The sequence below is a fragment of the Podarcis muralis genome, chromosome 12, assembly GCF_964188315.1.
Source record: "Podarcis muralis chromosome 12, rPodMur119.hap1.1, whole genome shotgun sequence".
Lineage (NCBI taxonomy): Eukaryota > Metazoa > Chordata > Lepidosauria > Squamata > Lacertidae > Podarcis > Podarcis muralis.
Genome location: NC_135666.1, coordinates 8,196,379 through 8,214,997, shown reverse-complemented (window position 1 = coordinate 8,214,997; position 18,619 = coordinate 8,196,379). Strand labels below are relative to the sequence as shown.

At 46.8% G+C, this 18,619-nt stretch overlaps 1 protein-coding gene across 10 annotated transcripts in view; it reads left to right on the top strand.

Moving 5' to 3' along the window:
- The window catches only part of ADCYAP1R1 (ADCYAP receptor type I), a 138,856-nt gene that overhangs the window by 59,916 nt on the left and 60,321 nt on the right, over positions 1-18,619 (top strand). For all 10 annotated transcript variants that reach the window (XM_028750780.2, XM_028750779.2, XM_028750783.2 and 7 more), the window contains exon 4: positions 10,504-10,611. In XM_028750780.2, coding sequence (XP_028606613.2) covers positions 10,504-10,611 — 108 coding nt within the window. The remainder of the gene's footprint in view (positions 1-10,503; positions 10,612-18,619) is intronic.

The following is an 18,619-nucleotide window of genomic DNA, read 5'->3' as shown; positions in this document are numbered from 1 at the left end:
TGACAGGGTGAGCTCCCGTTGCTCGGTCCCTGCTCCTGCCAACCTAGCAGTTCGAAAGCACCTCAAAGTGCAAGTAGATAAATAGGTAGCGCTCTGGCTGGAAGGTAAATGGTGTTTCTGTGCACTGCTCTGGTTCTCCAGAAGCGGCTTAGTCATGCTGGCCACATGACCTGGAAGCTGTACACTGGCTCCCTCGGCCAATAAAGCGAGATGAGCGCCGCAACCCCAGAGTCGGTCACGACTGGACCTAATGGTCAGGGGTCCCTTTACCTTTAAGGCAGACAATTAATCAGCCAGAGACTAAGAAGGATATGATGGAGTTCTGAAGAGCTCATAACTCACCTTCTTCCAAACTGGGGCAGCTAAATGAGTGCTTGTTTGCTTTGCTTTGTACCTAGACTGAGAATGTTGTTGTTGTTGTTGTTGTTGTTGTTGTTGTTGTTGTTGTTGTTGTTGTTGTTGTTGTTGTTACCCACCTTCACCCTAAGGTCCCGGGATGGGTTACAACGCTATACCGCACAATATTGAAAACAATTAAAAACAGAGAGGAATGGCAAGCTAAGCTTATGGGCTACTCTGAAATGGCAAAGTTGACTGGAAAACTCAGGAACCAAGAGGACAAAAACTTTAAAAAAGAATAGGAAAAAATATATAATTTATCTAGGAAACCACTGCAAGCAGGTGGAAACATTAGCAGGATTTGAAACCAACTTGCAATGTAATAAATACTATGGGACAATAGGACCTATGGAAGGGATGCGGGGAAGTCAGAGTAATCTCTATATATGGATCTGCGTTTGGAATGTTATAAGTTTATATCTGTAAAGTCAAATAAAAATGATTTCACACAAAAAGAAAACAATTTAAAACAGCTTAAATTGAAAAAATGGCGTGGGTCTTTAAAATATACACCTCATGTGTCAAAAGTCAGGGTGAACAAGAGGTCATTCTACACCTGGGGTCAGCAACCTTTTTCAGCAGGGGGCCGGTCCACCGTCCGTCAGACCATGTGGTGGGCTGGATTATATTTTGAATATAAAAAAAATGAACCAATTCCTATGCCCCACAAATAACCCAGAGATGCATTTTAAATAAAAGGACACATTCTACTCATGTAAAAACATGCTGATTCCTGGACCGTCCGCGGGCCGGATTGAGAAGGCAATTGGGCTGGATCTGCCCCCTGGGTCTTAGTTTGCCTACCCCTGTCCTACACTGATCTTAGCAGCCAAAAGGGTCTGCAGGAAAGAGGGATCTGAGGCCAGAGGCATTTGGGGGCATTTAGACCAACACCTTCAAATGGGCCCAGAAATGGAGCGACAATCAAGGCAGCTATGTTTAAACAAGGGTTTGGGAAGATTTGATAGGAACCCCAGACAACAATACGTCCACTGCATCTTGGACCAACTGAAGTTTCTGAGTCATCTTCAATGCTTCTGGAAACCACAGGAGGAGACGCCGCTCTTGCGTTTGGGTCCTCCTTGCTGTTTTGCCATTGAAGCATCTGACCATCCCCTATGAGAACAAGGTGCTGGACTAGATGAGCCATTGGGCTGCTCCAGCCGACTCTTCTTACATTCTTGTGTCACTATCCTCTCGTCTTCCCATCATTACAGAAGCCAAACGCTTCAAAAATAAGGTGAGATGCGAGCCAACAAGCTCATCCAATGAGACAGACGATGCAAATAATAATAATAATAATAATAATAATAATAATAATAATAATAATAATAATAATTTATTTGTACCCCACCCATCTGGCTTGGTTTCCCCAGCCACTCTGGGCGGCTTCCAACAAAGACCAAAAATACACTAAAACATCACACATTTAAAACTTCCCTGAACAGGGCTGCTTTCAGATGTCTTCTGAATATCAGGTAGTTTTTTTTATCTCTTTGATGGGAGAGCGTTCCACAGGGTGGTCGCCACTACCGAGAAGGCCCTCTGCCTGGTTCCTTGTAGCTTTGCTTCTCGCAATGAGGGAACCGCCAGAAGGCCCTCGGCGCTGGACCTCAGTGTCCAGGCAGAACGATGGAGGTGGAGACGCTCCTTCAAGTCTACTGGGCTGAGGCCGTTTAGGGCTTTCAAGGTCAGCACCAACACTTTGAATTGTGCTCGGAAACGTACTGGGAGCCAATGTAGGTCTTTCAAGACCGGTGTTATGTGGTCTCAGTGGCCGCCCCCAGTCACCAGTCTAGCTGCCGCATTCTGGATTAGTTATAGTTTCCGGGGCACCTTCAAAGGTAGCCCCACGTAGACAACAGGTGGAACTTGCTCCCAGCAGAGACAATGTCTCTCCTAGCTGTTTCATCAGGAGGCACTGGAGCTGTCCAGGGTCCTGAATGCTCCCTGCTTGACTTTGAATTGTGATGTGGTGGTACCAGCTTCTCCTATGGATCTCGAGCAGTTGCAGAAGCAGACAAGGACCCAGAGGCACAGTCTCTGACCACTTTCAGAAGTAACCTCCAGTTGTTCATTAAACAGACAGGGTTTTGTGCCCACCAGCCCCATGTGGCCAAGATGGAGAGCTTCTCTGTGGACAACATCTTCACCACACAATCTGGAACCCTGTGTAATTTGGGTTCCTGTCTACGCTGAGGAGTTTTCTGTGCACATCTGCACATGCAGGGTCTCAATCCACAGCTCCTAGTCAACATGTGGAGGTCAGGGGGTGGGGTCGGTAATCACATTGCCATGGGAACTGCTCTCTGCTCATTTACTTATTGCATTTATATCCCACCTTTCAAGAGCTTGAGGTGGTTCACAAGGTTCTCCCCCTCCTCATTTCATTCCCACAACCCTGTGAGGTAGGTAAGGCCGAGAGGCAGTGACTGGTCCAAGGTCACCCAGTCAGCTTCATAGCCAAGTCGGGATTTGAACCCTGGTCTCTCAGGTCCTAGTCTGACACTCTAACCACTATGCCACACTGGCTCAGTGAATGTGCTTCTGAAATGCCCTTCTGGCCAATGGAGACTGTGCCCAGTTGCAAACTGCTCTGGTGCTATCCTTCTCCTGGGGCTCTTTTTTTTGTTGTTGCCAAAAATATAAATGTGTAGCACACAGGGGAGATGCCATTATTCTCACCAACCACCACCATCCGGCCGCTTACCCTCTTTGGCTTCTGAAGAGCTTAAAACTCAACCACTTAAACCAATTAATTGTATGAGCTGGAATCGATTCCACAGTCAATTAAATCTGCATACTGGTAAAAAATACAAAGCACAGTGCTTTTCAGTGACGGATGAATGCATCACAGCAGCCGCCAGCTTACGATAAGCCTTCCCTCCCATACAGGAAAGAAATTAGAGGTGATTCTTATGGTGCCTACCATGCATACGAGTAGGGACGCGGGTGGCGCTGTGGGTTAAACCACAGAGCCTAGGACTTGCCGATCAGAAGGTCGGCGGTTCGAATCCCCACGACGGGGTGAGCTCCCGTTGCTCGGTCCCTGCTCCTGCCAACCTAGCAGTTCGAAAGCACGTCAAAGTGCAAGTAGATAAATAGGTTTGCCAGAAGAGGCTTAGTCATGCTGGCCACATGACCCGGAAGCTGTATGCTGGCTCCCTCGGCCAATAAAGTGAGATGAGCGCCGCAACCCCAGAGTTGGTCACGACTGGACCTAATGGTCAGAGGTCCCTTTACCTTTACCTTTATGCCTTGGCTATGCTTGGCAGGAGTCATTCCCTGTCCTGATACCTGAGACTCTTTTAATTGGAAATGGCTGGGATTAAACGTGGAACCTTCTTCCTACAAAGGATTGCTCTACTGCTGTACTAAGGGCACCACCCCAACATATACAAGGCAGTGTGGTGTAGTGGTTAGAGTGTCAGACTTGGACCTGGGTTCAAATCCCCATTCAGCTATGAAGATCATCAGGAGACCTTGGGTAGGCCAGGTCAGCATGGCCTACCTCACAGGGTTGTTGTAGCGATTAAATGAGAAGAGGGGGTTCAAGTACGCCACCTTGAGCTCTTGGAGAAAAGGTGGACTATAAGTGCAATAAATAAATATACAATGATTTACCCAACTTTTTTAAAAAGGCAAGAAAGAATATGCCTGTATTTGGAGAGGAATTCATTAGACGGTATGTTATTTTGATCTTGGAATTTAAGAAGGGTCTTGATCAGTGGCAGCGCTGAGCCAGTGGAATCCCAAATTGCATCCCCCCCCCCTCCGGCTGGATATGAAAGATGACAGCCTTTGAAAAATGGGAGGAGGAGGAGCTGTTGTTGTTGTTGTTGTTTAGTCGTTTAGTCGTGTCCGACTCTTCGTGACCCCATGGACCAGAGCATGCCAGGCACTCCTGTCTTCCACTGCCTCCCGCAGTTTGGTCAAACTCATGCTGGTAGCTTCGAGAACACTGTCCAACCATCTCGTCCTCTGTCGTCCCCTTCTCCTTGTGCCCTTCATCTTTCCCAGCATCAGGATCTTTTCCATGGAGTCTTCTCTTCTCATGAGGTGGCCAAAGTATTGGAGCCTCAGCTTCATGATCTGTCCTTCCAGTGAGCACTCAGGGCTGATTTCCTTCAGAATGGAGAGGTTTGATCTTCTTGCAGTCCATGAGACTCTCAAGAGTCTCCTCCAGCACCAGAATTCAAAACCATCCATTCTTCGGCAATCAGCCTTCTTTATGGTCCAGCTCTCACTTCCATACATCACTACTGGGAAAACCATAGCTTTAACTATATGGACCTTTGTTGGCAAGGTGGACTATAAATCCAATAAATAAATATACAATGATTTACCCAACTTTAAAAAAAAAATACAAGAAAGAATATGCCTGTATTTGGAGAGGAGTTCATTAGACGGTATCTTATTTTGATCTTGGAATTTCAGAAGGGTCTTGATCAGTGGCAGCGCTGAGCCAACGGAATCCTAAATTGCATTTCCTCCCACCCTCCGGCTGGATATGAAAGATGACAGCCTTTGAAAAATGATTTGCATGACATATCTTTCCCCAGTCCAGAACATGGATGTGTTTTATTTATTCATTCATACACAGACAAACACCTCTGGAAAGCCTGTGTTGTATAACGGCAGCACACAAGCCGCAGCTCTGGGAAACTCAGCTGAGCAGTCACTCTGACTCACAAAGAGAATAGTAAATGTTGTTCCAAGAGCAGACTCTTGATGAGATGAGAACAGTTTGTGTGAGCCAAAAAGAGCCCTGCCTGCCTCTCCGCACCGCCCTTCCCAAGCCCCCGATTTAATTAGCCAAGCTTTGCAGTTAAAGCCGTCTCAATATGTCCTGTGTTTTCAAACAGTGTTTCTGGCTCTGTTTGTGGTCTTGCCTGAAAGCAACACCTTTCCTTTCTCAATGTTACCTTCTCACCGCGCATCTTCTCAGCTCTCTGTCTGCCCCCTTCCTGCGTGAGAGACCCAGGCCGTGTCAGAACCACACATGGAAAGTTTCCATACCTGTTGGCATGAAGCTTGGTCACCTCTGACTTTTTCCCTCAGCCATGACTCAACCAGGGTTTTTCATGTCAGGCCTTGGAGAAACCAAGGCAAGTGGCCACATTTGGCAAGTGGCTAAATACTCCATGGGACGCGGGTGGCACTGTGGGTTAAACCACAGAGCCTAGGACTTGCTGATCAGAAGGTTTCTAAACGTGGAAATCTCTCATAGAAGCTGCAAAGCATGGCCTCACTGAGATACAGAAGGCTGAGTGCTGAGCTCTGGAAAGAGGAAAATACAGTTGTTCGGAAGTTAAAAGAACAGACTGTAAGCCCATGTTTGGATAAGTATGTGACTATAAATATTATGTTTTAATTCATCTACAATTATAAGTTTCTGCAAGTAAAGTTTTTGAATGCTGAAGTCTGGACATTGGTTTAATTTCCAAAGCAGGGTGTCTGTCATATTGTATATGATTTGAGCTTCTTAGGTGATTTTCGCTACCCTTACTTCATCATGGTCTCTGATCTGACAGGCTCTTCTTACATTTGCCAAGGAAATCAGACTGGTATCCAGTGAACCTCACCCCAGTTTTCCCCCCACTTCTGCGATTTCCCTTTTAACGCTCTACCCTGATCAACTAGCTCCAATGCACTGGAAGCCATTAAAACTTCTGCATGGTTGTGTTTTGTTGTTGTTGTTGTTGTTGTTGTTGTTGTTGTTGTTGTTGTTGTTGTTGTTGTTGTTGTTTTAAACCCTTTACCTATTTTGTTGTTGTTAAAAGCGAGAGCAATAACAAGCAAACTGCATCCCCATGCATGAGCTCAGAATAAACTATCCAACAGCCGGGAATAATGCAAGCAACCAGTTGCAGATAAGAGATCCCATCCTTTCAAAAACCCATTTTCCCATGTGTGAAATATTTTGCTATGTAAATGACTTGGCGCCGGCGTTACCTTTTGAGACGCTATTGAGAGGACTTGAAAGAGGAGCCTCTTTTCACACTTCTGTTGTGAAGGGTTAGCTTTATGAATAAGGGCCTGGGAGAAGAAAGCGCTGTTCCTAAAGCTGGCAGAGAAATGTGGTGCAAACGCAATGCGCTGGCTACCTCTTCGGTTTCCCCGTGTGTTCAATGCACCATTGACTCACAGGGACGCATGCTCACAACCTGATTCCGTGCGCATGATCTGGAAGTCAGTCCCAGAGATGTTAGTGGGGATGTATTGACAAGCGATTGCATGTCCATTACCAGTGGGCATAGAAGGAAATTTAGGTCATAAGGAAAGCGGCCACAGCTCAGTGGTAGAGCGTCTGCTTTCCAGGCAGAAGGTCCCATATTTGATCCCCGGCATCTCCAGGAAAATCTCCTGCTATTCAGACATGTTTCACCAATACACAAGGACCCATTATTGATGAAGGTGGCAGGGAGAATGCAATAATAATAATAATAATAATAATAATAATAATAATAATAATAATATAATTTATTATTTATACCCTGCCCATCTGGCTGGGTCCCCCCAGCCACTCTGGGTGGCTTCCAACAAAACACTAAAACACAATAACCTATTCAACATTAAAAGCTTCCCTAAACAGGACTGCCTTTAGATGTCTTCTAAATGTCAGGTAGTTATTTTCCTCTTTGACATCTGGTGGGAGGGCGTTCCACAGGGTGGGCGCCACTACCGAGAAGGCCCTCTGCCTGGTTCCCTGTAGCTTGGCTTCTCACAGAGTGGAACCGCCGAGAAGGCCCTCTGCCTGGTTCCTTGTAACTCGACGCTTGACCTCAGTGTCTGGGCTGAACAATGGAGGTGGAGATGCTCCTTCAGGTATACTGGACCGAGGCCGTTTAGGGCTTTAAACGTCAGCACCAAAACTTTGACTTGTGCTCGTAAACGTACTGGGAGCCAGTGTAGGTCTTTCAAGACCGCTGTTATATGGTCTCAGCGGCCGCTCCCAGTCACCAGTCTAGCTGCCGCATTCTGGATTAATTGTAGTTTCCGGGTCACCTTCAAAGGTAGCCCCACGTAGAGCGCATTGCAGTAGTCCAAGCAAGAGATAACCAGAGCATGCACCACTCTGGCAAACCGAACGTGTCAAATTGCAATTTTCTCTCCCATTCCAGCAGCAACTTTTTAAATTATCCTAATTAAACCAGGATTTTGGAGGATTGGTATGCATAAGGCAGAGCGGATCAGAAGCGCCATAAAGGAATAAGGCCGGGGATTCCCACTCCCCTCTAATAGTAGCACCGAAAGCTTGTCTTTTATGTTATAGCCCTGATGGAAAACTCATGCATTGAAGAAGAGGCGCCCAGGGAATAGATATTATGGCAATGTGTTTTTTTAAATGCCTTACTCGCTTCAAAGAGCTCCCAGACCAGAACAATCTCAAAACCTGTTTTTACTGTTTTTGTTTGCAATTATGCGCTTTTTCCATTATGCGTTCTTCAACATCTGTGCATTTGTCATTTGTGTAACATCTGTAATGATAAGAATAACCTCCTTTCATACCAGTTTTTTTTCTGCATGAAATTAGACTCCTGCATAGAGAAGCTTAAGGACAAGGGTGGCGCTGTGGGTTAAACCACAGAGCCTAGGACTTGCTGAATGGAAGGTCTGCGGTTCTAATCCCCGCAAGGGGGTGAGCTCCTGTTGCTCCTGCCAACCTAGCAGTTCGAAAGCATGTCAAAGTGCAAGTAGATAAATAGGTACCGCTCCGGCAGGAAGGTAAACGGCGTTTCCATGCCCTGCTCTGGTTTGCCAGAAGCGGCTTAGTCATGCTAACCACATGACCCAGAAGCTGTACGCCGGGTCCCTCAGCCAATAAAGTGAGATGAGCGCCACAACCCCGGAGTCGGCCATGACTGGACCTAATGGTCAGGGGTCCCTTTACCTATAGAGAAGCTTATTCACAGAACCCGTGGCAATATACGAGCTTACGAAGAGTCATCGAGAGTACCCTTTGCAGACAGCCGGCTTCTCCTCCTCTCTCCTCCATCAACTGCATTTTTAATTGGGTTTCAAATACCTAAGTGAAAACTGTGTAAGGCCCATGATTCAGTTCAGGGCCCGGATCAATGTCAGATCATGGCCAGATTGGAGGGGACAGATGTACATTCACAGTCCCTAGTGGAAATTTTCAGCATATTGACACTAATAATAATAATAATAATAATAATAATAATAATAATAATAATAATTTATTTATACCCCACACATCTGGCTGGGCTTCCCCAGCCACTCTAGGCGGCTTCCAAAGGAACATCAAAATACAATAACCTATTAAACATTAAAAGCTTCCCTAAACAGGGATGCCTTCAGATGTCTTCTAAAAATCTGCTAGTTTTTCTCTTTGACATCTGGTGGGAGGGCGTTCCACAGGGCGGGTGCCACTACCAAGAAGGCCCTCTGCCTGGTTCCCTGTAACTTCGCTTCTCGCAGCGAGGGAACCACCAGAAGGCCCTCAGCACTGGACCTCAGTGTCTGGGCTGAATGATGGGGGTGGAGACGCTCCTTCAGGTATACTGGACCAAGGCCATTTAGGGCTTTAAAGGTCAGCACCAACACTTTGAATTGTGCTTGGAAATGTACTGGATCTCAGGGATCCAGGATTGGCTGCAGCTAAGAACATCAACTTGTGGCCTTTTGTGGTTTACATCAACTGGTATTCAGAAGCATTGCTGTCTGTGAAGGCAGAGCATAGCCATAAAGGCTAGTCGCCTTTGATAGCCCTCTCCTCCATGAATTTCTCTAATTCTCTTTTAAAGTCACCTACCTGTAGATTGGTGGCTCTCACTTCTTCCATAGTTCCAAGCTTTAATTATGTGCTGCGTGAAGGACTTTCTTCTACGTGTACTGACAGCTACCTGACTGTGTCCTGACAGTCAAGTGTCTTGCTGCTAGGAAACCCAGGTTTCTCAGTATTACTGCCCACAATGCTCCCTGCCTGCATCTAATTCACTTGCTGGTAGCTCACTCTGGTAAAATTAAATCATGTTAATCCATCCCTATCATCTGAATGCTGGAGGGGATGCTCAGAACAGACTTCCCACCTCCACATGGAGCGGTTGTGGCATTTGGGATTCGATTGTAAATCTGAGATAGCGAACCAGATGGTCCCAACACAGCCTTTGTAACTCTTATTTCTGTTTTCACTGGCTCCTCCATAAATATCTTCTTCGCTACCTCTTGGTTGCAGCCATATCAATAATAGCTGGAAGCTGGAAAACTTCCCCCTGGTTTTTCCGACTGCAAATTGGTATGGGCGCATTGGGTGGCTGACTCTCATTGAATGATTAATGCACGATACCCAGAAAGAGAGGGTCTAAACGACATCTAATCAATTTGACATGGTACAGTGTCCATTCCTGACATTCCTAAATGCTTCTCCCGAGGGTTTGTCACCTCCCATGACCCATCCTGAACTTTGGAGAGGCTATATCTGATAGCTGTTTTACTTCTCTGATTTCCGCACTTGATACTTCTTTCCAGACATATGGAAATAATATACTGTAATCACAGAGCATGAGAGACCTGCAACTGTTTGTTTTGTTGTTGTTGCTCTTTATTGTATTGTGATTTCCAAATTCAGCAAACAAACCGTCCATCATTCTTAGTAGCCTTGGGTTTTGCCAGTAGAGAAAGGGCAATGAAATTACGGTAAAAAACAGGGGTGGGGAAGAACCTCAGCTGCAGTGGCTGAATTCGGCCCTTCAAGCCCTCTTTATGCGGCCCTTGGGACTCTCCCTAGGCAGCACACCATTCCCAGCCACACATCCTGCTGGCCCTGGTTTGCGTCTTCCTTGAGTGTTGTATCCTGGCTGGAATGTGTCCTTGAACTATGATAATTCCTCTTGCTTCCCTGGGTGAAGGACAGAGAGGAGTTTGTGAATGTGTTTAGAAACTAGCTTGCTGTGCAAAGGTGGGGTCTACATTCATTACTCTGACCACTATGGCCTCTTCCATTATTTGTATGTGGCCCTGGAAGGTTGTCCTTGGGCTGAGAATGGTTCTTCACCTCTGGCATATATGGAGAGCAAATGGGGCGACTTGACTCAGCCTGCAACGCTTTTAATCACTTGACCTTTTTCCTCCTTTTTGCAGGATGCCCAGGGATGTGGGATAACATTACCTGTTGGAAGCCTGCCTTTGTGGGCGAGGTCGTCTTCGTCAAATGCCCAGCGCTCTTCACAATGGTGAACTTCGATGACGGTAACGTTGCCCGAATCTTCGTTGTGCTTGTGCCGTACTTTTGCCAAATGAGAGCTTTGCTCCTTGTATGGTGGCCTGGAGTGCTCAAACCAAGCAAGATACAACTGTGCACAGGCATAAACATTCTGCAACAACACAACTGTCAGGGACTGGGCAGAGGAGGAATGGTGGAGACCACCTCCCCATCCTGACTCTTCCAGGGAGGAGGAAGAAGAAGACAGTATAGATTTACAACAGAGGTTTGAGGGAGGTCACAGCTCAGAGGCAGAAGAGGGGGAAAGCTGGGAAATATTGGGAGAGCTGGAAAAACACCCGGCTGATACATTGTCATCAGAAAGCATTCCAGACCCTCCATCTCCCAGAACCCGGCGAGCCTTGAAAGTAGGAGAGCAAAGAGCTCAAAGACAGAGGGCATGTAGCAGCACCTGTAGAAGTCACAAATGAGGAAGTGGGAGAGACAGGGGTAGAGATTCACTTGGGACAACGCCATTATTCAAGAGGCTGGGTTCTATAGCCTCTCTCTGTGAAAATAGAAATAAAAAGGACTGTAAGAAACTTTTCCTTGCCTTTATACTTTCCTGAGCAACCAGCCGGGAGCTGCTGACAGCATCCTGACAATACCTGAAACACTAAGACAATGGTTCTCAAACCGTTGTTGTTGGACTACAACTCCCATCATCCCTGACCACTGGTCCTGCTAGCTAGGGATGATGGGAGTTGTAGTCCAGCAACAGCTGGGGACCCAAGTTTGAGAAATACTGCACTAAGACCTAGGATTAATCCAAGGCCAGTGTCCTTGGAAAAGGCCATAGCTCAGTGGTAGAGCTTCTGATTTGCCCACAGAAGGTCTTGGATTCAGTCGCCAGCATCTCCAGGTAGAACTGGGGAAGACTCCTCCTGAAACCCTGGAGAATCACTTCCAGTCTGTGCAGACAACACTAAGCTAGATGGACCAATGGTCTGACTCAGTATAAAGCAGGTTCCTTTGTTCCTGATCAGGAGCTTACCAGAACATGGACCACCGTGGTGCTTCTGGCCATCTGTTGAGATTCCTGCATTGCAGGGGGTTGGATTAGACGATCCGTTGAAGTCCCTTCCAACTCTACAATTCTATGATACTTTTGCTGCTGCTGATGGTGGGATTACAAAGCTATGGTACTACTAACCTTACTATATGCTTGTGAAACATGGACCACTTATAAACACCATCTCCAACTCCTCGAAAAATTCCATCAACGGTGTCTCCAAAAATGGTACACATCACTTGGGAAGACAGGCAAACTAATATCAGTGTACTGGAAGAAGCAAATATCACCAGCAATGATTCTTCAACATCAACTTCGTTGGACTGGTCATGTTGTTCAGATGCCTGATGATCGGCTTCCAAAGCAACTACTCTATTCCTAATGTAAAAAGGGAAAGCGTAATGCTGGTGGTCAACAAAATAGGTTTAAAGACTGTCTCAAGGCAAATCTTTAAAAATGTAGTATAAACACCGACAACTGGGAAACACTGGCCTGCGAGCGCTCCAGTTGGAGAACAGCCTTTACCAAAGGTTTCATGGGCTTTGAAGACACTCAAATTCAGGACGAAAGGGAGAAACGTGTTAAGAGGAAGGCACGCTTGGCAAATCCACACCATAATCAACTCCTGCCCGGGAACCAATATCCCCACTGTGGAAGGACGTGTGGATCCAGAACTGGCCTCCACAGTCACTTATGGACTCACTGTTAAAACTGTGTTTATGGAAGACAATCTTACTCAGCTACAAGGGATCGCCAAAGAAGAAGAAGAAATCACCCCATCAGCTGCTTTACGGATGTGCATATGTACAGCATTTATACCCCACCCTTCAGCCAAAAATGGGTCTCAGAGTGGCTTGCAGAAATCAATATTACGACAGTCCCTGCCCTTTGGCTGTTCATTCACACCAGGCCGAAATTCAGTTTTCGAAGGACAAGGCCAGAATCAATGGCCTCTTTTTTTTTCTTTTCTTTGATGAGGGCAAATCATGAAAGTAATATTTTCTATCCCGACCGACAGCTGGTGAGGTGGGACTGATCCGCAGATACAATCGCCAACATGTGTTACATTTTTTTCTTATCAGTTCCTCCCTGATAACCAACAGCAGGCCTGGAGTCTCCATGGCAACGGCTGGGATCTTTTGAAAGCGATGAGCAGGCTTGTTACCCATGAGGCCGGCGGCTCCGGTAACATCAATCAAAGCCTTGGAACAAAAAAGAAGCAAAATATATAGAAACTAGTCCAAGGAACAAGAGGAACTTGATGCAGAAGAGGCACCACATTATTTGGTGGCTTTGTCTATTTTTAAAAGCAGGGGTGGCTAACCTGTGGCCATCCAACTTTGGCTGAACTACAACTCCCATAAGTCCCAGCTAGAGCATGGCACATGATGAGGGATGATGGGAGTTGTGTGTTATGGACTGGTTGGACACAAAGGAATGGTGAGAAGAATTAGCTGGGGAACCCCCAAGGGGAGAAGGCTCAGAGTCCAGGGACTGGTGGTGGGTGAGTGATCAGATAATAATAATAATAATTTATTATTTGTACCCCGCCCATCTGGCTGGGCTTCCCCAGCCACTCTGGGCGGCTTCCACAAAGACCAAAAATACACTAATATGTCACACATTAAAAACTTCCCTGAAGAGGGCTGCCTTAAGATGTCTTCTGAATGTCAGGTAGTTGTTTATCGTTTTGACATCTGATGGGAGGGCGTTCCACAGGGCGGGCGCCACTACCGAGAAGGCCCTCTGCCTGGTTCCCTGTAGCTTTGCTTCTCGCAATGAGGGAACCGCCAGAAGGCCCTTGGCGCTGGAGAAGACTGGGAATAGGAGGCATCAGAAGCTGACAAGGTAACGGGGTTTAGTGAGCAGGGAGAGTTTGTGGCAGAGAGAAGTCCAAAATCAGAAGCAGAAACAGGATAGTGGGAAGCGAGGTCAAGAGGCAGAGATGAATCAGGCTGATGAGGAAACATGGATGTCTCCCCCTCCTGCTGCGACAAGCTCCCCTCCTCCCTGGTCTCCCAGAACCAGAAGAGGCATGAAGAGGGCAGAGGAGAAGTCAACTTCACATAGGCATAGTCTCAGATTGCTTGGGGGGAAAGCCTGAAAAGGAGAAGACACAGGTAAATGTGGTGGGGACCTTTAGTCTCTGCAACTGCTTCATGGGAACAAGCCCTGACAAAGATGAGTTGCTGTGCTCATTAGGCCTGACGCTCCTTTGTGGATCCTGTTTGGTAATAAAGAGAAACTCACTCTGTGTGATTTTTCTGCTGCTCATTGTAGTCCAGGAATGTCTTGGGGCCCACAAGTCGGCCAGCTCTGTTGAAAACAGCAGCAGCAGCAGCAGCAACCACCCATATTGGCCATCTTCCTAGAACATTCCATTTGAGGTTCAGACGTTCCAAACCCAAATGAAATATTGCTGTGTGTGACCTTCAGGCCTATCTATTTTCAGGGAAGCAGTTCTTCTCTCCCTCCCACCCCTTGAGAGTTAAGAAAGATTTGCGAAAACAAGTTCTTCTTGTCAAAAAGGGATGAAGGCACATCTGTGGCTCATGACACAGGACTTGTCACCTGAATAACGCACTGTCACCGGTTCCTTTTAACAGGAGATGGCAGTCCCTGGCTCTCACTCTCTCTGTCTTGAGCAAGCGTGACAGTACCCTGGCATCCTCATCCTCATTAAAACTGCTTTGGGAGGGGGTCTTTCAGAGAGCAAGACATCTTGGGAGAGGGAAGGCTTAACTCTTTCCTTGCTCTCCGCTTCTACACTCCAAATTGCTCCCCAATGCCTCACAGTTGAGTGGTTTCAAACATTTACGTGTGGCTTCTTTGCAGATGCAGTTTTAGGGTCGCTCAACCAGGGCGGGTGGTGCTGTGGGTTAAACCACAGAGCCTAGGACTTGCCAATCAGAAGGTTGGCGGTTCGAATCCCTGCAACGGGGTGAGCTCCCGTTGCTCAGTCCCTGCTCCTGCCAACCTAGCAGTTTAAAAGCACATCAAAGTGCAAGTAGATAAATAGGTACCGCTCCAGTGGGAAGGTAAACGGCATTTCCGTGCGCTGCTCTGGTTCACCAGAAGTGGCTTAGTCATGCTGGCCACATGACCCGGAAGCTGTACGCCAGCTCCCTTGGCCAATAAAGCGAGATGAGCGTGGCAACCCCAGAGTCGGTCACGACTGGACCTAATGGTCAGGGGTCCCCTTTACCTTTAGCCAATGGGCACCGTACTGCAGGGGGTGCCACAACAATGCTTTGTAATGGAGCGCGAGAGGCGGGTGGCACTGAATTTTAGCATCACGCAGGGCACCGCTGAAATTTGAGAGCCCAAAGTCCACCGCAGGCCATTCCTTTCCTTCACCTCAGTACCTCCTCAGTCTTATATTCGGGGCAAGACAGAGCAAGAGGGGAAAGTACTTTTGTAGTCATAGCACAGGGCACAGAAAGTTACCTTCTATTGAGTCAAACCACTGGTCCAACTGGCTCAGTAGTGTCTAGCCTGATTGGCAGAAACTCTACAAAGTTTCGGGCAGGAGTTGGTGACACTGGGTTTCGAACCTCAGACCTTCAGCTGGCGAAGCTGAATCTTCAAGGCTGAGCTACATCCCCTTGCCATGTACGAACACAGAATGCTCTGCTGGGTTTCAGATGTGTTTTGCGTCACCTCGGAAGCACAGCATAACAGGGAACTGCTCCGGTCCAGTCCTCCTTCCAAGGATGGAATTTGGAGAATCAACCCAGTGGTTGGGTTTATTTTTATTTATACCCAGCCTTTCCCCCCTGATGGTTCTCAAGACAGGATGCTCTGAATTCAGAGCGCACTGAGTTCCTCTGAAGTCTAGCAGTACATGAAAGGGCTACAGCTCTCCCAAGCTTTGAGCTGGGGAAGGGGATGGAGAATTGTCCCCACCATCACGTTGGGCTTCCGAGCCACTCAGATAACCTCCAGAGTAGAAGACGACCCAGAGGATGTTCTCCTGGCTCTCTCCCCCAGTTCCATGTTAAGGAGGACAACTAGGGCTGAACACTCTTGGTGGAGATGGTAGGGATGCTTGCTATGGATGTAGCCAATGTGGTGTAGTGGTTAAGAACGGTAGACTCATAATCTGGGGAACCGGGTTCGCTTCCCTGCTCCTCCACATGCAGCTGCTGGGTGACCTTGGGCCAGTCACACTTCTCTGAAGTCTCTCAGCCCCACTCACCTCACAGAGTGTTTGTTGTGGGAGAAGAAAGGAAAGGAGATTGTTAGCCACTTTGAGACTCCTTCGGGTAGTGATAAAGCGGGATATCCAATCCAAACTCTTCTTCTTCTCCTCCTTCCTGTGTTTGATGTTTCCATTTGTTGAAAGCTGCCCAGAGTGGCTGGGGCCACCCAGTCAGATGGGCAGCATATAAATTATTATTACTTTGTCATTATGGTGGACACCTTTGTGCACCCTTGATTCACTGAATCATAGAATTGTAGCGTTGGAAGGGACCCAGGGGTCATCTAGTCCAACCCCCTGCAATGCAGGAATCACGGCTAAGTCATATGATAATTATGTGTTTTTAAAAGAAAGATTACCGGTATTATATTTATATCCCACCTTTCATCCGAGGAGCTCGGTCTCAATGGTTCTTCTCCTTCCCTTTTTATCCTCTCAACAACCTTGTGAGGCAAGTTCAGCTAAGAGACAATGACTGTGTTGAATGGTTTCTTTAGATGTAAAGGTTCATCATTGTTCCACCTGATGTGTATGTCTTTATGGGGCCAGAGCAAAATAATGAGACCCAGCTTTACCGCTGTGAAACATAGCAGGTGCTGCTGAGTTGTATTGATTAAGCTGTGTCAGCAATTGGGTGTAGTATATAAGGAGCAGCACCTAGCTCTCCCATTACCCTGGGGGATGGGTTGGTGGTTGGGTCTGGTTTGGTTGTTAATGTATTTAGTGTAAAAGGAGTTTTTGTTTTTCTTATTAAAACCTTGTTTAAGTTATTTTTTAGTCCCTTTTTAATGCATGGTCTCCCCAGCAAGCTCTCTGCAGTGCTACCATACTGTAAATAGCCAACAGACTGGCCCAAGGTCGCTCAATGAGCTCCATGGCCAAATGGGGAGATTTGAACCCTGTCTCATAGGACCTGACCCCAAACTCTTAACCCCTACACTTCCATTGCCAATCTGTCACTTGATGGTGCTTGACCCCCAACTGAGGATTTTCTCTCTTCTTCACTGGTTTCTTGGGTAAAGTGGAGGTTCTGATCCTTGACTGTAACTGCTTTGCATGGCGTGGGGTATTGTGGATGAATAACGTGGCCTCTTCTGTAAGCCGCATGGGAGACGTGAGTTTGTTGTTCGAAGCTGCGAAGTCAGCATGCGGTGAGCAACTGCCTGACAATTACGTCTACCAAGAGACTTCAGGCAATTGGTATTGACGTTGATGGTCAATGAAGAGTAGGGTGAATCCAATTAAACGTCCAGAGGCTTAATGTATCAACCCAAATCAGGCTGGTGGAGAAATACTAAAAGCTCCAGATGCATAAGCAGCATCTTTCGGAGCACTTCCCTTCTCCGGGAACCGAAATCTGAGTGACGTGGAGGAACAGACCAATGCACTGCTACCTGAGTAGCGTATTGGCCCAAATATAAGCCGCATTCCCCCCCCCCCCAATTCCAACCATGAAAAGTTAAAGTGAGGCTTAAATTTGCCACCTTACAAAAATTGGCTTTTACTATAACACCGCTGAAACAGACATAAGGACCAAAAAAATGTTTTATTGCCGATTTGTGAGCTTGAGACTGTTGTGCAATCAATTCTAATGTCATTCATCGCTTTCCCTGTATTTTACAGTGCAGTGTTGATTTTTTATTTGCATTTACGGTGCTACGAACAGGTGTTTAAACCATTTGCAGGTCCTCTCTAGTACCCATAAGATTTTCTTCTACATTTGCCATTTACGGGTGTGAGTGCCTGCAGAATTTTAAGGAAGCAGCTTATTTTCGAGTATTCTCTCCCCCCCCCCCCCCGAATTTTAAAGGTGCGGCTTATTTGTGGGTACGGCTTATATTTGGGCCAATATGGTAGAAGGGGAATGAACATGATTGAGACATAGAGATTCATTCACTTGGGGGTTTTCATGATTGAGACATAGAGATTCATTTCACTTGGGGGTCCCGAGTGGAGAGAGCTTCTGCTTCTCTCCTTTCCTCCATCCTCTACTTGTTTGCTCGCCTGCCTCCTTCCCGTCCCCTCCCTGCCTGCCTTCCAGCCTGCATGACTCCTCCATAAACACACAAGACGTAACCGGCTGTACTTTTGAATAAATAAGGTATACTATTCATTGTATCAAAGCAGAGACATCACCTTGCCAACAAAGGTCCGCATAGTTAAAGCTATGGTTTTCCCAGTAGTGATGTATGGAAGTGAGAACTGGACCATAAAGAAGGCTGATCGCCAAAGAATTGATGCTTTTGAATTCTGGTGCTGGAGGAGACTCTTGAGAGCCCCATGGACTGCAAGAAGATCAAACCTCTCCATTCTGAAGGAAATCAACCCTGAGTGCTCACTGGAAGGACAGATCCTGAAGCTGAGGCTCCAATACTTTGGCCACCTCAGGAGAAGAGAAGACTCCCTGGAAAAGACCCTGATGTTGGGAAAGATTGAGGGCACAAGGAGAAGGGGACGACAGAGGACAAGATGGCTGGACAGTGTTCTCGAAGCTACCAGCTTGAGTTTGAGTGTGGGAGGCAGTAGAAGACAGGAGTGCCTGGCGTGCTCTGGTCCATGGGGTCATGAAGAGTCGGACACGACTAAACGACTAAACAACAACAATTCATTGTATCAAATTGTAGATGACAACAGAAGTCTCATAAAGTTCAACGAAAAAAGCAGAAGACCTAGTGGATCAGTTCATTCCAAATGAAGGGCTGTTACATTTCCACAGAATCCTTACACAGAGTCTAAGACAAGGATTTTCAGAATATTAGCCTTGCTTCACCATCCTAGGCTT